Source organism: Pelobates fuscus, chromosome 3 (genome assembly GCF_036172605.1).
Source record: "Pelobates fuscus isolate aPelFus1 chromosome 3, aPelFus1.pri, whole genome shotgun sequence".
Classification (NCBI taxonomy): Eukaryota; Metazoa; Chordata; class Amphibia; order Anura; family Pelobatidae; genus Pelobates; species Pelobates fuscus.
Window position 1 is genome coordinate 284,059,861 of NC_086319.1, and position 23,548 is coordinate 284,083,408.

At 39.7% G+C, this 23,548-nt stretch overlaps 1 protein-coding gene across 1 annotated transcript in view; it reads left to right on the forward strand.

Moving 5' to 3' along the window:
* GMCL1 (germ cell-less 1, spermatogenesis associated) overlaps positions 1 to 21,074 on the forward strand; it is a 184,603-nt gene extending 163,529 nt beyond the window's left edge. Inside the window, exons 13-16 of the mRNA XM_063445583.1 lie at positions 10,304 to 10,449; positions 11,271 to 11,358; positions 20,021 to 20,150; positions 21,002 to 21,074. Coding sequence (XP_063301653.1) covers positions 10,304 to 10,449; positions 11,271 to 11,358; positions 20,021 to 20,149 — 363 coding nt within the window. The 3' untranslated portion in view covers position 20,150; positions 21,002 to 21,074. The remainder of the gene's footprint in view (positions 1 to 10,303; positions 10,450 to 11,270; positions 11,359 to 20,020; positions 20,151 to 21,001) is intronic.
* The last annotated feature ends 2,474 nt before the right edge of the window (positions 21,075 to 23,548 follow it).

Below are 23,548 nucleotides of genomic sequence, written 5' to 3' on the forward strand. Positions count from 1 at the left end.
CGACCTAACTTACTACCTATCACCACTTCTCCCACTGACACACAACGCAGACTTTCCGCCGGGCCTTAACCCTAATGCATTCCGGGATCTTTTCTCAGACCCGCTACCTAGGCTCCACCACATACACCAAACGACGGGACGGAGATCTCTCTCAGACATTGTAGGAGACTCCACCCTGACCTTTATACAGACATGACAATATACACAACTGATTAGCTAAGGACCCTACCGCAGGGTCATGCCCTGCAGCGCGCAACTAAAACATTTGAACAGGCATGCATTGACCCAGAGCAGCTCCCTCACGGAGTGTCCTTCCTATACTCCACACTGCAGACGCTCATCCCAATTAAAACACCAAAATTTAAGGGGAAGTGGGAAACGGCTCTGAACTGTAGGTTTAGCGAAGGGGAATGGGAGAAAATATGCTAACGTGTAGATGCTCAGTTTTTTAACAGAAATCATGAGTCTGCCTATAAACTTCTGGTACCGCACCCCTGACATGCTGCACAAGAGGTCCATGGAACAGTGCTGGAGATGCAGGGTCGAGGTAGGGACGGCTTTACATATATGGTGCGAGTGCGGGCAGCGAGGGAGCAGTGATCTTCCTGCTCAGCTCCCTCACGCGCCTCTTAGTGATGACGGAACAGTGGTGACATCATTCTGGTTCCGGCATCACTGCTGTGCACACGAGCCGCCCACAGACATTTTGCTTCCTGCAATTTTTGTGGAACCTCATTTGTGTTCTCGGGGAACACCAATTGGGAGACGCTGCTCTATAGAAACAGATTCAGTTTTAGTTTTGGGGAAGCTGTAAACTGGAGTCATATTAAACGGGCTACTCAGTGTGTAAGAAATTTTATTTTCAGTGGTGAAGACCCTTGTATGTGATAAACCAGAATGCCAGGGTCTTCAATTTAGAGATCTCCGCTTTAACCTCAACACTTATTGCAGTGCTGGAGGATCCCCAATGAATGACAAACACACAGCTCTAGGTTCATAAAGAACTGCCCAATATTTTAATGGGTAGCAACATAATAACATGTATTTATGTCTAGGGGCGTGATGACCAATCAAGAGTGAACACATTTTCAAAGCACTACATCTTGCGGGCCATAAATCCAGCCCATCGTTCCCTAACTGGAATTATTTTATCTGTTAGAAGCTCGTTCTTTCTCAGTTATTTGCTGTGTAGCAACAATTTTAATTTGCTGGGGCAAAAAAATGAAATACGAATGTTCTTGAAATGTTAAAGCCAGTTAGGAAAGGGACTATTGCCTAAACATGGTTGTATCAAAAGGTTAAAAAAATATCTATCCCATCAGAGTGTTACTTAATAAACCAACATGGTAGCTACTTATACCTCTTGGTAAATCGAGGTGAGAAAATAACTCGAGTTAAGTAAGCTTTGAATGCACTTTGGTTTATATTGCTATTTGTAGATGTATAGATACTTGCACCACATATGTGTTTAAGTAACTCATTACAGAAAAACATTAAAGGGACACACAGACCACTTAATCTCATTGAATTGGTCAGGGTACAGTGCCCCTGTTCCCTTAACCCTGCAGCTGTAAATATTGCAATGTTTACATTGCAGAGTTAAGACTCCCTCTAGTGGTTGCCTACCAGACAGCCACCAGAAGCACTTCCTGCAGTTTCACAGAGTTTAACTCTGTGAATCAACGCTGGACGTACTCAAGCTTTGCATGAGGATCTTCAGCTTCTTACAAGTCCCCTTAGTAACGCATTGATTGAATGCTTTCCTATGGTGAAGACCTAGTGCGCTGCATTTGCCGCATATGTGCCCCTTGCTTTGACACAGGAGGCGGTGGAAACGGAGCCAGCACTGAGTGACCTCGGAGCTGAAATCATGTAGGTGTTGTGACAAACCATCTCTTTATCTTAACCATAGCCTTCAAGAGTAATCATAGTCCTCAGTTTTCCAGATTTATTTGATGAAAATAAACAAGTGCTTTAAATAAAAATAAAACAAAAACTAAATTCCTTGCTCTTACTTGAGCACTTACTAAACATAGACATAGCTATCTGTAATTGGGTGGCTTTTCCACTTACCAATTTACAATAACAAAATATACTTGCAATAAACACCAATCCTCTGTCCTTCAGCTCTCCTAGCTGGCTTTTTTGTCCCTCACTCTGCAGCAGGCTGATCCTTTTTTTTAGAGGCCTGCCTGCTAATTGACCAGCTACAGGTGGGTGGAGGGTAGCTGCTCTACCACTCTTTTTTACATTTGATTTAGAAATGGACAAAATTCTCCTTGTAGTGCATTGTTGCTGTTCTTACCTGTCGGCTTGTCCTTTATAATATTTTTACCATGCACGTGTGTACCTGAATATGAAAGCAGAATCTGACTGTGTTTAAAACAAGAGGGACAAGTGAGTTTACTATTTCTATGTAAGGTTTATTTTGGTAAATGCAATCTAATGTTTTTTTAAATGGAATCTGATGTGTATAGGCTAAATAAAATGTAACGCTTTGCAGCACACAGTAAAGTTGTAACATCTCTTCTTGTGGGTCATTTACCATCATATTGATCTGAGTAAAATAAATAAGTTGTACACAGGACCAGAGCAGTTGCTAGGATTTTTAGTTACACTGGCAAAGATGCATTTTGGCGCCCCCCACCCTCAAAAAAAAAAAAAAAAAAAAAAAAAAGCTTCACCTGTGTGTCTTTCCTCCCAAGCCACAGGCACACGGGCATCATTTTTCAGTCACAGTCAAAATCATACAGGTACACTGTCATACAAACACAGAAATAATCATACAGAGACATACATGCATACAGAGTCATGCAGGCATATAAAGACATACAGAGGCATACCGTCATACAGACACATACATACATACAGGCATACAGAGACGTACAGGCATGCAGGCATATAAAGACATACAGGCATACAAAGACATACACGCATACAGAGACATGCATGCATACAGAGATGTACCGTCATACAGAAACATACTGGCACATACATACATACAGAGGCATACTGTCATACGTACACACATACAGACACATGCATACAAAGACATACAGACACATGCATACAAAGGCATACAGTTATATACATATATGCAGGCATACAGAGACATATACAGACATTCAGAGACAAACATACATTCAGTTACATACATGCATACAGAGACATACATGCATGCATACATACAGATACATACATACAAACATGGATACAGAGACATACATACATGGATACAGAGGCATACATACATACAGAGACACACATACATACATACAGAGACACACATACATACATACATACAGAGACACACATACATACAGAGACACACATACATACAGAGACACACATACATACAGAGACACACATACATACAGAGACACACATACATACAGAGACACACATACATACATACAGAGACATTCACAATTACATTCTTGCATCTGGTAAATCTTGTCCATGGGATACATGGATCGTGTCCGGCTCTGTGGAGTCCCGTCCTGCAGCCCAGCCCCATCACTGAGCCCCAGCCGCGCTGTGTGGTACACAGGGAGCAGCGATATGTCATTCATATCCCCGTCTCCTCCACACAGCCTGCGGCAGACAACAGGGTGAGAGGTGGGCGGGCAGAGGCTGGACTCAGGGGTGGAAAGCTCTGGGCTGCGTTAGGCCAGGCGACAAGTAGTAACTGGCTGGAGGGGAACGCAGTGCGCTTTCCTTCTTCCAGTCAGACTTATGGTAGTGCCGGCCCTGCACAAGACTGACATATGTCAGTCACATTGCTACACCTGTTCTACAGTTCTGTTCATACTGATTTCTCATATAGAAATATGACACGGTGTTATAGTCATATGTATTTTTAAAACACATTTGTAATAAGACTGTGTTTTAACATTTCATGCAAGAAATCTATAGTTGAGACAGCAACTACAGCTTAAAAAGAGTGGTTTATATATATATATATATATATATATATATATAATATATTTTTTTTTTTTTTTGTTAAAAAAAAATTGGGGGGGGAAATTATTAAAAGCATACAGGGGAATATTTTTCAGTTTGCTATTCTAAAAAGTGGTCTATGAAAAGTAGAGTAGTTTGCTCTGGTAATAACCATCTAGAGCTTGCAGGAGCCTCCTATATGTCATTCAAATTCAATTTACAGAGCAGAAGATAACTTTTAAAGCAGCTTAACATCTGATTGAAAAATGAAACCGATTGTTTTCTTGAAGGCAGCCAGGTCAGGTGTGGCAAGGCTACATAAACAGAAACAAAAGTGATTGATTTAACTCCAAAATGGCAGGCAACTGAGCAGTGAGACTGCAGGGGCATAATCTATACACCAAAACTGCTTTATTCAGCTAAAGTTGTTTTGTGGAATATAGTGTCCCTTTAAGGTCAATTTGTCATGTGATTTGGCAGATGTTTTGAAAAATACAAATATTACAGTGGCTAGTGAAATAACTGTAAAATATAAAACTGCATAACAAAACTTGATTTGGTGCTTATAGTATCCCTTTAGGTTATTAGGTATCACACATTTATATTTTTCAATATTATCCTATAGAGATTCAGCTTTTAATCTTCATTGGCTTAAACGATGGCAGCATGTTTGTACTGTAAAGCAAAAATTGTTTTTTAAAAATCACGATATATGAATTCTGTTAATGTCCTGTGCAGGCTTTCTGTGAGTATATTTCTAGCGTAGCAATGTGTATGTACAGCTGGCTAATAGAAGCCATAGAGTTATACATGACCTGTATATTCCCTAAACCGCTCTTTACCGGTAATTTGTGTCATGCACCGCACTCCCATTAAGATAAATGAGGACATCACAAACACACTGAGGTTTGAGGTGTATCATGGACTAGTATTCTTTTACCATTCTTGTCTCAACATTACAACATTTTTACTGGTTGTCAAAGCAAGGCACCATGGAAATCACACGCAAAAATAAAGGCCCTTTTAGCTTAGAAATTAAACAAAACAGATTTGGAAAGCATCTACCGTATTTTCTGTCTGTATTGAGACACAAAGTACGCTCTTACTGCCTGGTGGATTATTCTGTACATACGCTCCTGCAAAGTTTCATTCACACTGCTCTTCTGTGATTCTGTAGTTCTGTGGATTAAGGGGATGTCCTCAAATCAGTGCCTTATTTTATTCTTAAAGTCTGCTGGCATTATTTGTTTGGAGATCCTTTAAGCTCATTTTTTGTTTCTTTTTATATATCTTGTGTTGCTCTGATAGTTTCACCAGTGCACCATAAACATTTACATGGGGTGGACATTGTAAAAGAAACAGCAGACGAAAAGGTGCTTAAACCTTAGCTGAATTATAATTACAAATGAAAAAGTTCTGTTATTTTGTCCATCCCTATTTATCAGTAAGCATGTGTATTTATCTCAACAAAAATGTACAGTGGAGCGCTCTCTCTCTATAAATATATAAAAGTGTATATGATCTTTGTATATACATAAAAGAATCCCCTCAAAAGCTTATTCATAAGAAATCCTCTATAAAAGCAGGTGTACACCTTTAATGAACTTTAAATCTAAAATAGACTGTAAGCTCGTTTGAGCAGAACTCTCTTCAACCTATTGTTCCTGTAAGTTTTTGTAATTGTCTCATTTATTGTTAAATCTCCCCCTTTCATAATATTGTAAAGTGCTAAGGAATGTGCTAGCATTATATAAATACCAATAATAATAATAATAATAATAATAATAAAATAGTGTAAAAACATTTATACAATTTGATTAAAAACTCCATAATTGAACACTCACATAAGGCTGTGCTATATGACCTAGTTTAGTAAGGAATATAGTAGTCTTCCCCAGTATTCCTGCAGGTAATCTCAAAATGTTATATACATAGGGTAATATTGCTTTAAGTAGTTTTTTACCGTTTAAAAGAAAGGACAAATACATACAACCTCAGATTGCTCAGTAGGTATGCTCTGTATGGTTCAGGACCATACCACCTATTCTCTGGTATTCTGGGACTTGATGGCCAGAAGTTGGTTTAAAAGAAGTATATACTTTCTTAAACTTATATTCTAAAACTAGCATTATAAATATACTTTCCAAGCTCCCAAAATGTGTTTTGCCATGTAAGCTTCTCAGTTAGGTGATAATCCAGTCTTTGCCAACTCTCCTGCTTAAATACCCTGTTCATTAAGGGATAATGAAATCTGGCTGTGTGACCAAGCGCTATTCCGACTGAAAACAGAAGTGAGCTGTTCGCTGTTCTCTTCATTACGCAACGTCATTTCCAGTTTTCATTCTGTGGTGCCACTTCCTGATTTTGCACATCAGCATACTGAGATTTAGGATTTTCCTCTCTATGCATTCCAGCTAATATTCATGCATACCAAAGGCTTATTCAGGTTCACAACGTCTTCCTCCATGCGGTCCAGCTGGTTTAAAGTGTTTCAAATTATCCATTAATAGGGTCCATTTTTAACCTCAAAGTTTATGGAGTAGTTCATGTATATAAAAGTGAGTAAGAATAAAACAAAGCAGTATTATTACATCATTAATAAAATGACTAATTTAAATAACTATCCTACTTATGTATTCTTATTATCAATTTAAAACCATAGCAGCAAAAATTATTTAATGCTAAATAATATATGGAGATTTTTTAACTTCATTGTTTAACATCTGAGAAAGAGAAGAATAAATCTAGCAACATTTATCTTAAAATATTGTAATATACCTCAAATCATATGTTCTTAAAAATGGGGGGAGAATAATGTGCATTTATACTTTTTTCCAAATTATGCACACATTGGGTTTATTAATTAAATAATAAAATATTTCCATGGGGGAGAAAAAAAATCCCTCCCTTTCACCCCCTCCTCCCCCCCCCCCCCCCAAACACTATTCTTTAAAACTTTTTTTATGATAGATATATCCTATAATTTCAACTTAAAGAATTATGAATCTCAAAATCTTTAAAACCATACTAGTATGCAAATTAAAAATCCATTCCATCTTTTTTTTTTTTTTACCAAGTTTTGTTTTTATTAACCCTCGCCTTCCCATTCCTCCTTTCCCTAACTTTTTATTCTTGTGAATTTCAAACCTTTTGGGTCCATATTATGAGATTTTTTTTTAAATGTGAGGACACGCTATTATTTTCAAAACTTTTCGTAATGTTTCTATTATATGGTAAGAATCTTCTTTAAGGAACACTGTGCAGCACTGCCAAAAGAAGCACCTCTAGTAGCCATGTGAGGAGTTGCCAGTGGAAGTATCCCTAGACTGTAATGTAAACACTGCATTTTCTCTGAAAAGACAGTGATTACAGCAAAAAGCCTGAAGGGAATGATTATACTTACCAGAACAAATACAATAAGTTGTAGTTGTTCTTGTGACTAGAGTGTGCTTTTAAAGCAATATCACCCAATGTATATAGCATTTTTTGATTACCTGCAGGAATACTGGGAAGATATATTCCTTATACCCATTATCCAAGAGGGGATGGGTTGCTCATACAGACTCAAAGCTATTTTCACCAGAGCCAAGTCATATAGTTTTGTTTTGGTTTGAGTGTTATATTGTTGTATTTTTATTTATTTTTTATAAAAGCTTGTATACTTTGACTACTACTTACCTGGCAGCACAAAAGCCAATACCATCCTCTGACAACAGGACGTTGCAGTGTGCCTGGAGTGGAGCAGGACTTTCAGCCATGTCCCAGCAGTGGCATTGGATAATCCCAGCGGGTAATCATTTTTCAGTCACAAGCAATACAGATGATACTCGAAAAATTTGAATATCGTGCAAAAGTTCATTTATTTCAATAATGCAATGTAAAAGGGGAAACTAATATATGAGATAGATGCATTACATGCAAAGCAATATAGTTCAAGCTGTGTTTTGTCATAAGTGCGATGATTATGGTTTACAGCTCATGAAAACCCCAAATCCACAATCTCAGTAAATTAGAATATTGTGAAAAGATGCAAATTCCAGGCTCACAGTGTCCCACTCTAATCAGCTAAGTAAGCCATTACACCTGCAAAGGGTTTCCGAGCCTTTAACCCCTTAAGGACACATGACGTGTGTGACACGTCATGATTCCCTTTTATTCCAGAAGTTTGGTCCTTAAGGGGTTAAATGGAGTGTGGAAGAAAAAGGTGCACAAGCAGCAGGGATGACCGCAGGAAAAGGCCATTCAAATGTGTTGGGGACTTTCACAAGGAGTGGACTGAGGCCGGAGTCAGTACATCAAGAGCCACCACCCACAGACGGATCCTGGACATGGGCTTCCGATGTCGTATTCCTCTTGTCAAGCCGCTCCTGAACAACAAACAACGGCAGAAGTGTCTTACCTGGGGAGTCTGGAGGAAGAATGGAGAGGCACACACTGCAAGATGCTTGAAGTCCAGTGTGAAGTTTCCACAGTCTGTGTTAGATTGGGGAGCCATGTCATCTACTGCTGTTGGTCCACTGTGCTTCATTAAGTCCAGGGTCAGCGCAGCCGTCTACCAGGAGATTTTGGAGCACGTCATGCTTCCTTCCGCAGACGAGCTTTATGGGGATGCTGACTTAATTTTCCAGCAGGTCTTGGCACCTGCCCATACTGGCAAAAACACCAAAGCCTGGTTCCATGACCGTGGGATTACTGTGCTTGATTGGCCAGCAAACTCGCCTGACCTATACCCAATTGAGAATCTATGGGGCATTGCCAAGAGAAAGATGAGAAACATGAGACATGAACCGAACAATGCAGAAGAGCTGAAGGCCGCTATTGAAGCATCCTGGTCTTCCATAACACCTCAGCAGTGCCACAGGCTGATAGCTTCCATGCCACACTGCATTGTGGCTGTAATTGCTGCAAAAGGGGCCCAAACCAAGTACTGAGTCCATATGTATGCTTATACTTTTCAGAGGTCCGATATTGTTCTATGTACACTCCTTGTTTTATTGATTGCATGTAATATTCTAATTTACTGATGTGGAGTTTTCATGAGCTGTAAGCCAAAATCATCGAACTTATGACAAATCACGGCTTGAACTATCTTGCTTTGCATGTAATGCGTCAATCTCATATATGTTTTCCCTTTTACGTTGCATTACAGAAATAAATGAACTTTTGCACGATATTCAAATTTTTCGAGTATCACCTGTACATGAGCATTTTCCTGGGTTTATGTTCTATGACCCAAGTTTTAATCTTTGTGTTTTACACATCCTATGTATGTGGGCTTCTATTGCTGCCTAATACTCAATGGTACTAAAACTGTTCAGTTAACTCAGTATGTTAAAACTTACCATTCAACTGCCAAGCGTGCTCTTTTCTATATAGTGCTACATTCCTGCTTTGCAAGAGTGCTATATCATACTGCTATTCTTTATTGTTTAAAAATGAGACATACTTTGTTCAGAGTTGATTTGTCTTTTTAACCTTGCACTACTCATGCTTTGTTCCTAGCTAAGCTATTGTACACATGCTTGTTATAACTCCTTCATATATGTCATGCCTCAATAAAATATATTTTTTAAATGTATTGTTCCTTAAAGGTGTACACCCGATTTTTATGAAAGATTTCTTACAGATAAGCTTTTTAGCTTTTAGAGCTGATTTTATGTATTTACAAATATCACATGCACTTTATAAATAGCACTTCACTGTACATTTTTATTTATTTTGTTGTGAATTACACATCACATTGAGGTAGCATCTCAGAATTGACTTTTTGCACTTATATCTTTATATATGCCTATTTTTATGTGTATTTATGTGCATATTTACTTGAGTTTTTAAGCATTTTGTAATGTATATATTTTGTGTTGGCAATGCTTTCTGTTAATGCAAAATAGCCTTTTCTGTCACCACTCTCTGTAGGTGTTTGACCAAGAGACTTCTTTGTGATCTGCATTAAATAGCCTGCAATGCTAGAGATAAATGTATTTTTTGTATGGAAGGTGGGCAGGTCTGTTCTTGGATTAATTACAATCACAGTGTATATTTTTGTGTTGTATCATCTTATTATTTTATATATCAGTACAATGCTGTTTACAGTGTTTGTGCTGTATCCTTGAGGCTAGATTTAAAGGTCATATTTTTTAGCCCTGCATTTTGTTTGAAAGCCACAGGTAGGTGTTGATCTATAATTTGATGAAAATGTTGACAATACATGTTTCTTTTGATCTTTGGAGTTCAGAGAAAAGTTTGCAGTTTTTAATTTACCAATTAAAAGGTGGAGTGTATGGTTCTGTTGTTTTTTTTTAACAGATGGTTTATCTGTGCACAATATTGAGATTTCTCTCTCACGTTGTGTTTTATCTAGTATTGCTGGAGATGGACTGGCTTTAACTTTGGCTTTGATTTGCTGGTCACATACACCAACCGTTATATTGTTTTCAAGAGGAACACACTGGTACAGCCTTGCAGTGGGTCTGTCAGTCTGCAACCACAGAGGAATATAGCATTCAGGTAAGAACCATCCAGTTTCAGAATATTACATACCTTATCTTCTACAAACATCCTAATAGCTTTAATTTTACTATTATATTCTTATGTTTGGTATGTAATGCATTATCATGTGTCTCAATTGATTTCACTGATAATTTAATGGGATAACCTAAGCACTATAAACAATACGATATGCGGAAGTCGCTATGATGCCATTAGCCTCTTGGAACATCCCAGCTGTAAATCCTCAAGCTTTTTAAATATTCTCAGCCAATGAATAATGCCCCAACTTGGTATGATAAGTCAGAAGTATGAACTTCCACTTTACCGTACTATCTGAGACAAAAAGCAGTACAGGTGCCCAACATAGACAGGTAAGTGTCACTATTCTTATGCATTTATGCATAAATTTTACAGTTCAGCTGTGCAAGGGGTCTCCGTGCACCATAACTGCCACAGCACATTGTAGTAGTTATGTTACCTAGAGTGTCCCATTAACTAGAGTTGTTATATTCTCTAAATGTTTTTATTTGTGATAGTCTGGTAATAATGTGTCATATGTTGTAAAAGCAAGGTCAGTTTGGGAATGAATTGGTTTACAGTCATTTTAGCTGTGTGTACTTTTCTGAAAATAGTAATACAAATATATTGTTTATGCTTGTATTCAGTAGTTCTAAAAATAGCAAAGACCGTTTGTGCTTCTCTTTCTTTCTATTACATTTATTATGTGTTACCCTCCTTTCTGTCCTGGATCCTCCCCTTATAAATAAGCTTCCAACTTTTCTTTCTTTATTCGGTTGTTGGTGTCTAATGAAAATTATATGCCTTTACTAAAATCACAGATTACGCCTTGCCTCTTTTGATGGCAGTGGAAGAGTTATTTGCAATAGGACAAGTGGCTATCAGATCCTCAGCTTTGAAAAAGATCAGGTATGTTTTACTGCTTGCTCTATGTATGGAAGGGCGAATGCATAAAATGTATATGTACACATGCGCACAAACAAGTGTACACAATCAACAATTTCACATATCCTAAATGTAATTGATCACTTACAACAATAAAAAAGGTTTATGTATTTAAGGGTGTGTGCCGGCAAGGGACCAAGATGGATGTTTAATGTGCAATCTCTTTGCCCTGCCAGGCTACTAGGTGTTTTGTTAGCAGTCAGTTTCAGCAAATTAAATCACTTTATTCACAAAAATCCTTCACCCAACTTATAGACCCCCAAAAATGCCTAATCAATTGATGAAAGAGGAAGTTAAAGCACATTTCCCTGATGTTACCTCTCAAGTCCTGAAGGAGGTAAGTTATCCTGTTCCTGTCAGCCCTGACCAAGAAATAAACAAACTGAAAACCTTAATACGTTCCTTCGGAATTCAAAAAAGTATCTTGAGACCTTTACTGATGTATTTTGACTGAATTAACTGCTTTATCATTAAAATGAGCGATTTGACAAAAAACAAAACAAAAAAAACCTGCATAATATTCAAGAACATAAATCATCCCCATGAAAATAGACTGAAACAATTACGAATGAAAGTGCATAACCTCTGGTTCCAATAGAACAACAATAGAATTAAACGTAATAATATAAAAATCAGATTTCCCTGAAGAAACGGCCAATGCAGAGGTATTTACCTTGTCTCTATTTAAGAGTCTGCTTCCTTGCTTTCCAGATAAGTTCATATTAGACTATTGTCATTGCCTTGATATAAAACTACACCAGAGAGAGGTCCTAGAGACATTGTGTTATGTCTCCATTACCTTAATGTGAAAACTGATATTTTGAAATCTGGTAGACAGCGCCCTATCACCTTTAATAACTCACAAATCCAGATCTTCAATGATGTATCCCCGAGTACACTTGCCAATAGATGAATGCTGAAGTGTGTCACAAACCTATTAACATTAAAACACATTAGGTATAGATGGGCTTCCCTTTCAAATTAATGGTGTTCAAGAAGAGCAAACTACATACCTTCTCCTCCATAGTGGAAAAGGATCGTTTTCACAAAGTCTTCGGTCTGGACCTCCCAATAACAGCATCTCCAGAAAACACCAGTACTTACAATAGATCTTCCATTCCACGGCCTGAAGAAAATATGAGCTCTCTGCCACTCTCTACTTTTGAGGATACCATTTCAATGATTATTCCATTACAATGAATATCCGGTGCCTCAGAAATTCTGACTACAATTCAGAATACCTTAGACAAATCATGGTGTCACAATCTGTCTGATGTATGGAGAATAGCAAATCCAAAACAAATTAAAACTTTTTACTCTCTCCCTCACATAATGTTCTCTAGAATATTGTACTTGTTCCTCTCACAAAATAATGTCAGGTTTATAGATTCCTCCTGGATAGTTACATGTTTCATTGTAAGTCCACTCTCTGTTTTTTGTAAAATGTTCTGAATTATGTTGAATTGGTAGAGGCAAATGTAGGTGTTTGACCAAGGGACTTCTTTGTGATTAAGATATTGTTCTAGATTAGCTGGTGACATTGACTTCTTTTTTTGACCAGAATAGAACTGAGGGGATGGACAAAAGTCAGTTTTGGGCAAAATTTAAGGCATAGCAGAGTCTCGATCATCCGTTCAGCCAAATGTAAATTGATTTGAGATAAATGTTTAAGACTTTCAGAATTACAAAGCACATAAAATTACCATGATATAACGTTAGACCACAACTCACTACAAACCATGACACATGTCCACTCTAACATGAATAAACTCATTAAAGACAATGTACTACGTAACTTGAAGAGAGTCAACAGGATGCAATTTGAAAAAGGTAATAAACCCGATACACTACTGGCAAGAAATTGAGAGATTCATTCATCCTGTATGTGATTAAGAACTTGAAAAATGGAAAAGCACAAGGGCCAGATGTTTTAAATCCTATTTTCATAAGACATTTCGGAATGCATTATTTTCAGTACTCCATGGGAAAAAAACTTATGCTTTAAGTGAATGTGGTAGCATTGCAGAAGGAAGCTTCTTACAAAGAGTTCTCAATTTGATTGACCTAATGCATGCAAGTGGATACTCCTCAATGCTGTTAAGCCTAGACGCAGAAAAAGATTTCAATAGAGTATGCTAGTCTTTCATCAGGTTGACTTGCCATGAAGATTTATAACCGCAATACAAGCACTTAATATTCGACCATCTGCTAGAGTCTGGTTGATTGGAGTATCTTCTACAAAATTCTAGATTCTTAATGGAACAAAGCAAGGCTGTCCCCTATCTCCTATTATATTTGCACTATATATTAAACCATTAGTGTCTGTGGTTAGGAAAAAGAAAAACATATTTGGAATCAGATGTGGCAAAAGAGACTATAAAATGGGTCTTTTGTCGGACAACATCTTTGTCTCTAATCCAAAGGTTTCTCTGCCCTGTTGCTGTAGAACAATTGTGGCATATTCCCAATTACCAGGTTATAAATTAAATCAATTTAAGTGTGAAGGATTCAATATCTCAATTTGTAATGGTGACTTCACGAATCTAGCTTACTCGCTAGATAAAGCTAAACTGACCTATCTAGTAGTGGTCATTACTAGACTAAGACAAGTACTTTACAGCTCTAATTACCAACAAATATTGTCCAACTTGGACTCTCTTATGAAGTAATGGACACTTTCTAATATAGGACGTGTCTATTCTTGAATGATATTTCTTATTTAGGGCTCTCCCAATTAATTTACCTCTTGGCAATCTAATTATTTTTTGTCAATCATATTTTATTGAAGTATGAGGTTATATTACACGTGATAACAGTGGTAACATACATATAGCATTAAATACAACTGGCATTTCTGGATAATTTGATACAGGATGCATGCTAACCGATATTGCTTATTACCTAGGGCCATGTTATGATTCGTTATAGATTAGACAGGTATCTAACAAGTGCACGTGAACTTGGCTATTCATGAAGGTTGCGGTTTAGGAGAACAGACTAGTCGTATGTAGTGAACTTCTGGTTGGTAAGTGTGAGTGTCCAGGTGTGTGTATATTGGAGTATTGCGTTGCAGACTTGTCGTTTTATATATTTTGACATGTCTTGCATGTGGAAAGCGTTTCAGCAAGGTACTGACATGAGTCTGCTATGTTTTCTTACTGCTCCCCTCCATTGTTGTGTCGTCAGTTAGCAAGGAGGCCGGCTTGGCTTCCCGTATTGTATTCGCGGCATGGTGAGCCTAATTGTGTACCAGGTTGTGGTGTCAGATTCTGCGGGGTGTAGAAGTGTATTGCTACGTGGTGTCTACTCTAGACTGAGCTGGGCTGTTATCCAACTGAAGTGTGGTGAGTCATCATGGAGTCCATGTCCTTCCCCCGGTAACCGTTGGTGCGCGTTTGGGGGGCTTATGTATACCCTGATAGCGGTGTCCGGGTCTTAGCTGTCAGAATTATCAAGATGGGAATGTCACCTAGGGGTGCTGGTAGCTTTCGTTGTCAGACAATGTCCTGTTCTGTATTTGCAACTGCTGTGGGTTCGGTCCCCTTTGGGGGTACGGCATGTGTGCCGTGTCAACCCTCTGTCCCCTATTGTCCCGTTTCCCCCCCGACTATTTCTCATGTCGTGTGGCCGAGTCTGTTTCCCCGTGTTTGTTGTCTCTGTCAATTCTGAGAGGGCTTTCGCTACGTCACTGTATCGTCTGCCAGTTATGTCTGTCTGTCTCGTTATTTTTAGTTGGGGTGTGTGTGCTGTGGATGACTTGTATCATTGTTATCGTGTGCAGTCCATGGTTGCCCACATTCCCACCCCACTTTTGGTGTCTTGAGGGTTCAGAAGGGTACGATCTCACAGTGGGGTCGGCTCGCCCGTCAATAGAGCGAACCGAGGTAGTCTACTGTCTTACATAGAGGGGGAAAGAGCAGGAGGGTTAGGGGAAGAGGTGGAGGGTTCGCCTGGGCCATCGTAGCCGTGGACATCGATTGGGGCGGCTCGCCCCACGTCGAGCCCAGCCTCCCCGCCCCGGGTGTCTGCTCGAGCCATCCTCTTGGCCATGTAGTCCATCCACGGGAACCAGGTCGTAGCACATTTATCTGAACGGCCCTGTAGGGATGCTGTCATCATTTCCATCCCATAGATGTGTTCCACCCTGTCGATCCATTGTTGGAAAGAGGGTACCGTTGTACTTTTCCAGTGTGTCGGGATGAGCGTTTTTACCGCTGTAAGCAGGTGTATGACGAGTCCCCTTTTGTACCTCGTCAATGGTATTTGCGTGTGGTTGAGCAACATTGGCAGGGGTTGCAGTGGGAGGTCTGTGTCGGTAATTTCTTTGATTGTTTGGTGGATCATCCGCCAGTATGGTGTGATGAGTGAACATGTCCACCATATGTGTAGACCCGTGCCCGTCTCCGTGCCGCATCTCCAGCATTCTCCAGGTATGGTTTCGTGTATGTGCCGGAGGACGTCCGGGGTCCTATACCAGTGCGTCAGTATTTTGTAATTACACTCCTGGTATTTGGAACTGATACTCCCTTTATGTGTCAGCTGGAAGATCTTGTCCCATTCAGGATCCGTGAGTGTTGTTCCGGTCTCCCTCTCCCAGCGCCCGGTGAAGCCCAGTGGTCTCCCATCTCCGCCTTGCTGTAGTAAGGCGTATAGCGTTGATACCCCACGCGTGAGATGTCGCCGTTCTGTACATAATTGTTCCAGTTGTAGTAGTGATCGGTGGATATGATCTTTTCCTGTTAAGGTCGAGTAGTAAGTTCTCGTCAGGTGGTAATGGTATTCATCCAGACCCGTCGGCCTGCGCTCTGGCATTAGTTCTACCAGGGTTTTAAAGTGCGAGTTGGAGCACCATTGGCGTAGATAAGTCCAGTCTGACGCCTGGAAGTTCCTAAGGGCTGCAGGATTGAGTCCATCTGCCAGTCTTGGGTTGTTGGTGATTGGGGTGAGGGGATTAGGTGATGTGGTGAGTCGTTTGGTATACCTTATCCTGCACCAGACCCTCAGTGTGGAGTCGATCATTGGGTTGCCAGTGCTCAGGTCTCCCAGGGTGGCTCCTCCTAGCCACAATAGGGAGGGAATCTTACCCCGCGCCTGCTGCGTCTCCATTCCAACCCATTGCTTGGCGGACGGGTTGGCGTGCCAGTCAACCAGTCGGTGTAGGTGGGTCGCTTGGTAGTAGGCGAGTACCGATGGTAGTCCCGCACCTCCGGCGCTCTTTGGTCTTTCCAGAATCGTTCTGCGGACGCGCGTGGGTTGCTGGTTCCAGACAAACTGTCGTATGATGGTTGTTAGTGTCTGGAAGAATAGTCGCGGGATGGTCGTGGGCAGCGTTTGGAACAGGTATAAGATTCGGGGCATTACGTTCATCTTTATCGCGTTGATCCGACCGAACCACGAGATGTACAGGGCAGTCCATTTTTTAAGGTCCCGTTGCAGAGTCGTGAGGAGAGGTGTAAAGTTTAATTGGTAGATAAGCCTCAGGTCTGTCGGTAGCCAGATGCCGAGGTACATGAGTTTCGTTGTGCAGATCCTGAACGGAATATGCGTTCGGAGGTGTTGTGCTAAGGTGGTATCCCGTGTCAGTGGCATGGCTTCCGATTTATCTAGGTTGAGTGTGAGGTTGGAGACCGCCTTGTATTCGTCGAATGCTTTCAGCAGGTTCGGGAGTGAGATCCTAGGTTGGTCTAAGAAGAAAAGCATATCATCCGCGTAGGCCGCTACTCGGTGTTCTCCCCGGCCCGCGCGGAACCCCGTGATGCCCCCGTCCCGTCTGACCGCCTCCAGAAAGGGTTCTAGGGTGAGGGCAAACAGGAGGGGGGACGGGGACACCCTTGCCGTGTGCCATTGCGGATGTTAAACGGTCTAGTGAGTGCGCCATTGATCCGTATACACTCTGTTGGTATTGTGTATAGTGCTGCCACCCAGGTGCGTAGATGTGGTCCAAAACCCATGTGCCGTAAGGATTCAGCGAGGAACGTCCAGTCAACGCGGTCGAACGCCTTCTCGGCGTCAGTGGATAGAAGCACTAATTCGCGTTTGTTGACTGTGGCCGCATGGATCACATTGAGGGCCCGGATTGTGGCAATCTAATTATTATCACTCATTAGGGTTTGCTAAAATTCCTTTGGCAGACAAAAGAGCCAGACTGTCTAAAGATTTGGTGTGACGAAAGCTCCCATGTCATAACCTTTTGCAGAGCCCCTAAAAAGAACTATTGGAACGGTTTGGCACCGAAAACTTGCTGTGCTTTTCAGCAAGACTTGAGGACTTCAGGGGATTGCCTGGTCTCCTTTTACATCTCGAGCACTAGACCGGGAGATACCCTGGAAACGTTCCTCAGACTGGGACTGTGCCAAGGACTGGTCAAAATTTTTAGGCAGGTATCACTTGGTCCCCTGACCTCCAAATAGTGGGGAAAGGTCTGAGAGGCATTGGAGCATACTATAGCCCTTTGAGCCCCTTTTTGGAGACCTGGACTAAGCAGCCACATGCACTGGGAAGCTTTGTAAGAGGAGGGTGGCTATGGAGCCTGGGTTACACTGCTGCAAACAGCAAAACCTTTTACCGCACTGCAGGAAAACTACACAAAATTGAAAGAAAAGAAACTAACCACAGGTATTTGAGCTTATTAACTCTGATTTAAGCTTAACTTGTTTAGCTGCCTAGAGTGTACATCAGTTGGTTATGCGTGACACAATGCAAGAATAAACACTTAAATCTATGGCACAGTCTTTCAAACTATATCGTATCATTTTTTGGAGTATATACAGAGGATTCTTCGGGAAGCACAAGTTTGTGTGACACACCAGCTAGCTCATGAGAACATCACTAGTGACATAGTGGGCTGTAAAATCAACCAAAATTTAACCCAGGTCCTAGTTGGCTCCCCATCTCCAAAGGCTCTAAGGGCTTAGAATTAACAGGTAAGATTAAGGGCAGCCAATAGCCACTAGATCCAGTTAGGTTTGGGTACAACCAGAACAAAGTATCAGCTCCTGCATAACAAGCAGTTCTTTCGTGCAGACTGGGAGATTGATGCGTAATTTGTTTCCAAAAAGAGAGTGAATAAACCTAAGTGTATATTTGACATGAAAGGGGCCCAGACTGTTGTAATTCCATCCTTGTATGTGAGATGAGTGTTGTTGACATTTTCACATAAGATATATTTTTCCAACATCTATAGCCTTTTTTTAATTTTTTAAACTGAGCTCACTTCGCTGAAATGTAAAATGCGAGAATTTACCTGTTCACTGTCCTCTTTCATAAATACGGTATTTAAAAGGGCTTGTATAAATCGCTTAAGAAAATGCCACTCACATTAGTCATTTGAAATGCGTAATCCAAAGTTTGCTTTTTGTGGAGTTCATATTGAGACAATTATTGATGTTGGTAAGATGGACTGACGATTAAAACCTTTAGACACTGTCAACGCAAGTAGTAAATATAAAAGGAGAAATAAACACCTGGTTAGGTGCCGTTGCTATTCCTAGGGAATTTGATTTCTATATGTAATGATTTATTCAGGATTTTTGTGCTCTGCTCTGCAACAGGGATTTTTATCTTTGACAATACGAACAGATTCTAGATCTGTGTAAAGGTTATGGATGGGTCCACTACATCTTTTTCTTGTGATATCATATGTATTTGAAATCTGTACTTATGGTAAGATTTAATGCTTTATGCTTTTTTTAGCATATGAGTCAGTACATGAGCAATATTTAACCAGAGGGCTAAAACACCAACTGCTTGTAGAGCAAGCAGTCACACAGGGTTCTAAGACCAGATAGACCAATCTGTGCACACCCTGAATGGGCTACAAAAAAAAGCCTATGACACAATGCGAAGACAAGATCCTAAGAGCCTTTATCAAGAATTTGATTGGCAAGTGGAAAACTAATCTAGAACCCAGTTTCAGGATGACGACAACACAATTGAACATCGCATGTGGCATATAGGTAATGCACAAGTTGATGTGCTATCCCCAATGCTGTTCTGCATAGGCCTCAACCCCCTTAGCCAGATCATCATGAGGAGTGGATAAGGATACAAGTATCTTGTGGTACTACAAACACATGACAACATAAGGAGGAGGGAACGAGGATAGCAATATCCAAGTACCTCCAGAAAGTCAATTTGGCTTTCATTACATATGTTAAGTGTATAGAGCATATAAACCATATGATGACATAACCTTGCTCCCACATTACTGCAGGGCATGTCAGGGAGCAGTGCTGAAAGAGCACAGATATTACAGCTCCGTCCTCGCCCGGCTACAGCCTTCTTTCAGACACTGTATTTGGGCAAAGTAGCCTCCTGTCGTTCAGGTAAGGCTATTCTGCCTTAGTGCTCAGCCAGCCGCCTGTTTGTTTTTTTTGCAAGATATTGCTTATACTTAAATAAAAAGTTATATATATTTTTTTAAACCATTGTTAACCCATGTTTCTTTGTTTTTTGTTTTCTCAAATCAAGGGGCTCAAATCCCTTGGTTGTGTGGACTATATATAGGGGAAGTGAAAAATCTACCTAATGGAGACTTGTGTGGACAACCTTGATAAGGTCTAGGGACTCTCTTATGGTGTTAACAATTTTATTGTATGTTTAATGATATTCTTGTTTTATTTTCAAGGAACAAATTGTGATGAATCTGGACAGCCGCTTGCTTCTTTTCCCACTGTACATATGCTGCAACTTCCTGTACACATCTCCTGAAAAAAAGTTGGAGGCAGAAGGACAGTTGACTAATCCAGAAAACTGAGGTGGAGGCACACTTTTTCTAGTACAAGAGACTTTTTTTTTTTCTTCATAAAAAAAGGGAGAGTAATTATTTTGCACAGAATGTTTGGCTGGTTTTTGTGGTCCAAGGTTTCTCCTTACTGTGCATTTATTGAGAGTAACCTATTCTTGCTAGCAAGGCTGTACAACATTGCTCTGTACTTTGTGTCAGATCCCCCTTACATCAAAGGGCTTGGGATGTAAATGCAGCATATGCCCCAGGAGGCCTTGAAAAATGAACAACCGCAAGTGCTTCTTTTAGACAGCAAACTGATGCCAGTTTAAAGCCAAAATATATTGGTGACACTATCTACATGTTCCTCTTAATGAAGAGTGATAGTAGGTAATGTAGCTGTTCAGTAGAACTGTTCACATCTGCCATGCAGATTAATCTTTGGTTACCTTCAAGTTTTTTCAAGTTTTGCTTTGCAGTTTTTTTTTTTTTTGTTTTTTTTTATTTATAAAAATGGGATTTCCCTAATGGGAACACAACGTGGGGAATGTATCTTAAGTTATCTGTATATATTGTATAAATAATTTGCAGGTGAGGTGCTAAGTCCTTCAGTTACATTCACTTGCAGTGCACTAGTTGATAAAATAATTGTACGTTTTGTCAGAGAGAGTAAAACTTTTACATGGCGAGAAATTAGTATAGATGAGATATAGATCACCTACAAGCCTTAAAGACTTTAGCAGTCTTGTGTCTAGGCCTTCTGTAGAAAAACTAGCATAGAATACGACTGGGTAGTTAGTAGTGTGTAAAACTGACCTCTCATTTTTTTACTACAAATATAAGAATAAGAAAATCATTGCCATGTGTATACTTGTTTGGCAGGAGTGTCAGGACAGAAGCAAAGGCAGCCAACATTTGAAGGAAGTTACCCAAATATAATCTTGAACAATAAAAATATCCTGAAAACAAGTGTGCAATTGTAAAGAAATGTCTCATTTAAGAAAAACAAAAATCTACATCTATTACATTTTGCTCTACTTTAAACCGCTAGAACACTTTCCAAAACCTCAGTTTATTTTAATCTCTAGTTCTTTTTTCATCCATCAACTTGGAGATGAATTTCCATGAATGCGCCAATGTTGTACTTAGTGACAAGGAATCTTGGTATTTACTTATGAGGTGACAAATCAATGTTAAATTGCTCCTCCTTGGTCTATCCCGGTTGTCATGAACCATTCAGAACAACTGATATCTAAGCATCATACGTCTTAACACAGTTAGTTTCTTATGAGATAACATCTCTTTAATGGAATCTTTCCATTTTTCATGCATATATATTAAAACATCATAATCACAATCACGGACGGATTTAGATGAAGAGGCCCTAGGCTATTCCACTTATGAGGCCCTTTCACCTCCCAATTTTAAGTTTGTAAATTACATGAGAGACAATAAAATACATTATTACTGTGATATATATCAATATGTTAAATGAAACATGTTGTGATTGGTACTAACCTTTATAAAAAATGTGGCACGGATAATAAATAAAAAAAAGTCGAGATGAGGAGAGGGGGATGATTGTGAGAGGGAGGGGGGTGATGAGGAGAGGGGGGGTGACTGAAAAAATTACCTTAAATCCCTGGTGGTCCGGTGGCCCTCATTTCCAGTCTGCAGCTCCGCAGAGCTGCAGACCATAGATCTTGCAAGACCCAATCAGAGCGTTGGCGTGGTAACCTGCAGCAACGCTCTGATTGGGCAGTGCACGCGAGATCCATGGTCTGCAGCTCTGCACATTGCGAAGCTGCAGACCGCCGGTCTCGGCGATTGCGGCAGGAGGGGCATTGCTGTCTGCCCCGGGCACCCCCCCAGTAAGTGGCACCCGGAGCGGACCGCCCCCCTTAGTACGCCACTGGTCATATCATATGCGTAAAATTTCTCCTTATTTTCGGTTCAGTGTTTTAGTGTTCACTGTTTTTAGAATAGTGTAATTTTAATTTTGCTAACAATTTGAATGTAGGCCCCTCTTGATCTTGAGGCCCTAGGCTGAAGCCTAGTTAGCCTATAGCAAAATCCGGCCCTGATTACAATATTTTGTTATAGTGACTGAAGCAAATTTACAATTAATTTTATTTACAATTAATAAGGTATGGTTTATTTAATATACATCATCGATAATCTGATAGAAAAGTATAATGGTTTCAGCTTTCAAGCAGCCTGGTATTAGAAACTTCTGATGTCTTAGGGAGAAGTTGCAGAATAGTAAGTAATAGTGGAATGAAAGCAGGCCATGGCACTGTCGCATTTATAAAAGAACAAAGCTTTGTTCCATCACCTCACAAAATGATAACATATTCTTACAGCCTTTTGTGATATTGAGTTGCTAAATAACATTTGCAAGGATCTGTAATCTATCTATTGGGTTCATTAAGCTGTGTTGTTAAAACCATTATTCTACTTTATAAACATTAATTAATTCAAACAATGTAGCTTCTTAAATTAAGTTTTAAAAACAAAATATAGTGTATTAGAGCCAACTAGAAGAATGTCCGTGTCAGAGCCTACTTAAAGGGACATGCATCACTTTGTGACAACTATCTCATTCAAAAAATTTAGGTTTGAATGATATAGTTGGCTCATTATGCAGGCAAACAAAGCAGGTGGATATGATTTGTTTCCCTTCATATTAACCTGCTTCTTATTGCTTGCATTTTCAACACCTACCCTTGGGAGGACACTGATCTAATCCTCAATAGTCCTTTTTCTAGGAAATGCAGAAACCCAAATTGCGAAGTTCATAGTGGAAAAGTTCTTCATATAGAATCACGCTCATTTAGGTTTTCAGTTTGTTATATTTAAATTCCTTTTCAAGCTGCAAAAATTACCCTATAGATTGTAAAAACTTCATTTAAAGCCAAACTCTAAAAACAATAACTACTACAGTAATTTCCAGTGGATATGGTACGTAGAGTGCTCCTTTAGCAATCAAAAAGCTAGGCACTAATAGGGTTAGACACTAAAGTGCCGATTGTCAGAATTAAAGTGAATTTCACATTGTAGGCCAAAATATGACATAAAAACATAGTTGACTTAAATAATGTTTGCAAGTCAGCTATTTTGACCTAAAATCTAAATTTTTGTTTGAATCCACTCTAAATTCACATGTTATTAAATAGCTCTGTGTCTCTCAAACATACCATTTGTTTTGTTTCTTTACTTTTTTTTTATTTGTATTTTTATTTTGGTTTGCTGTCTGTTTTCAGAACGTTAGCTGGACACCTATTGTATGTACTATATGTTAGTGGGAAACAAGTCCAGTTATGTGTCATGTGTGACTCCTAGAATTAAAATGTCAACCTGTGAGATCTGTAACATGATCATAGCATTTCTCTTTCCATGACAGTCTTATTCTGAGCCAAGCAACCTTCC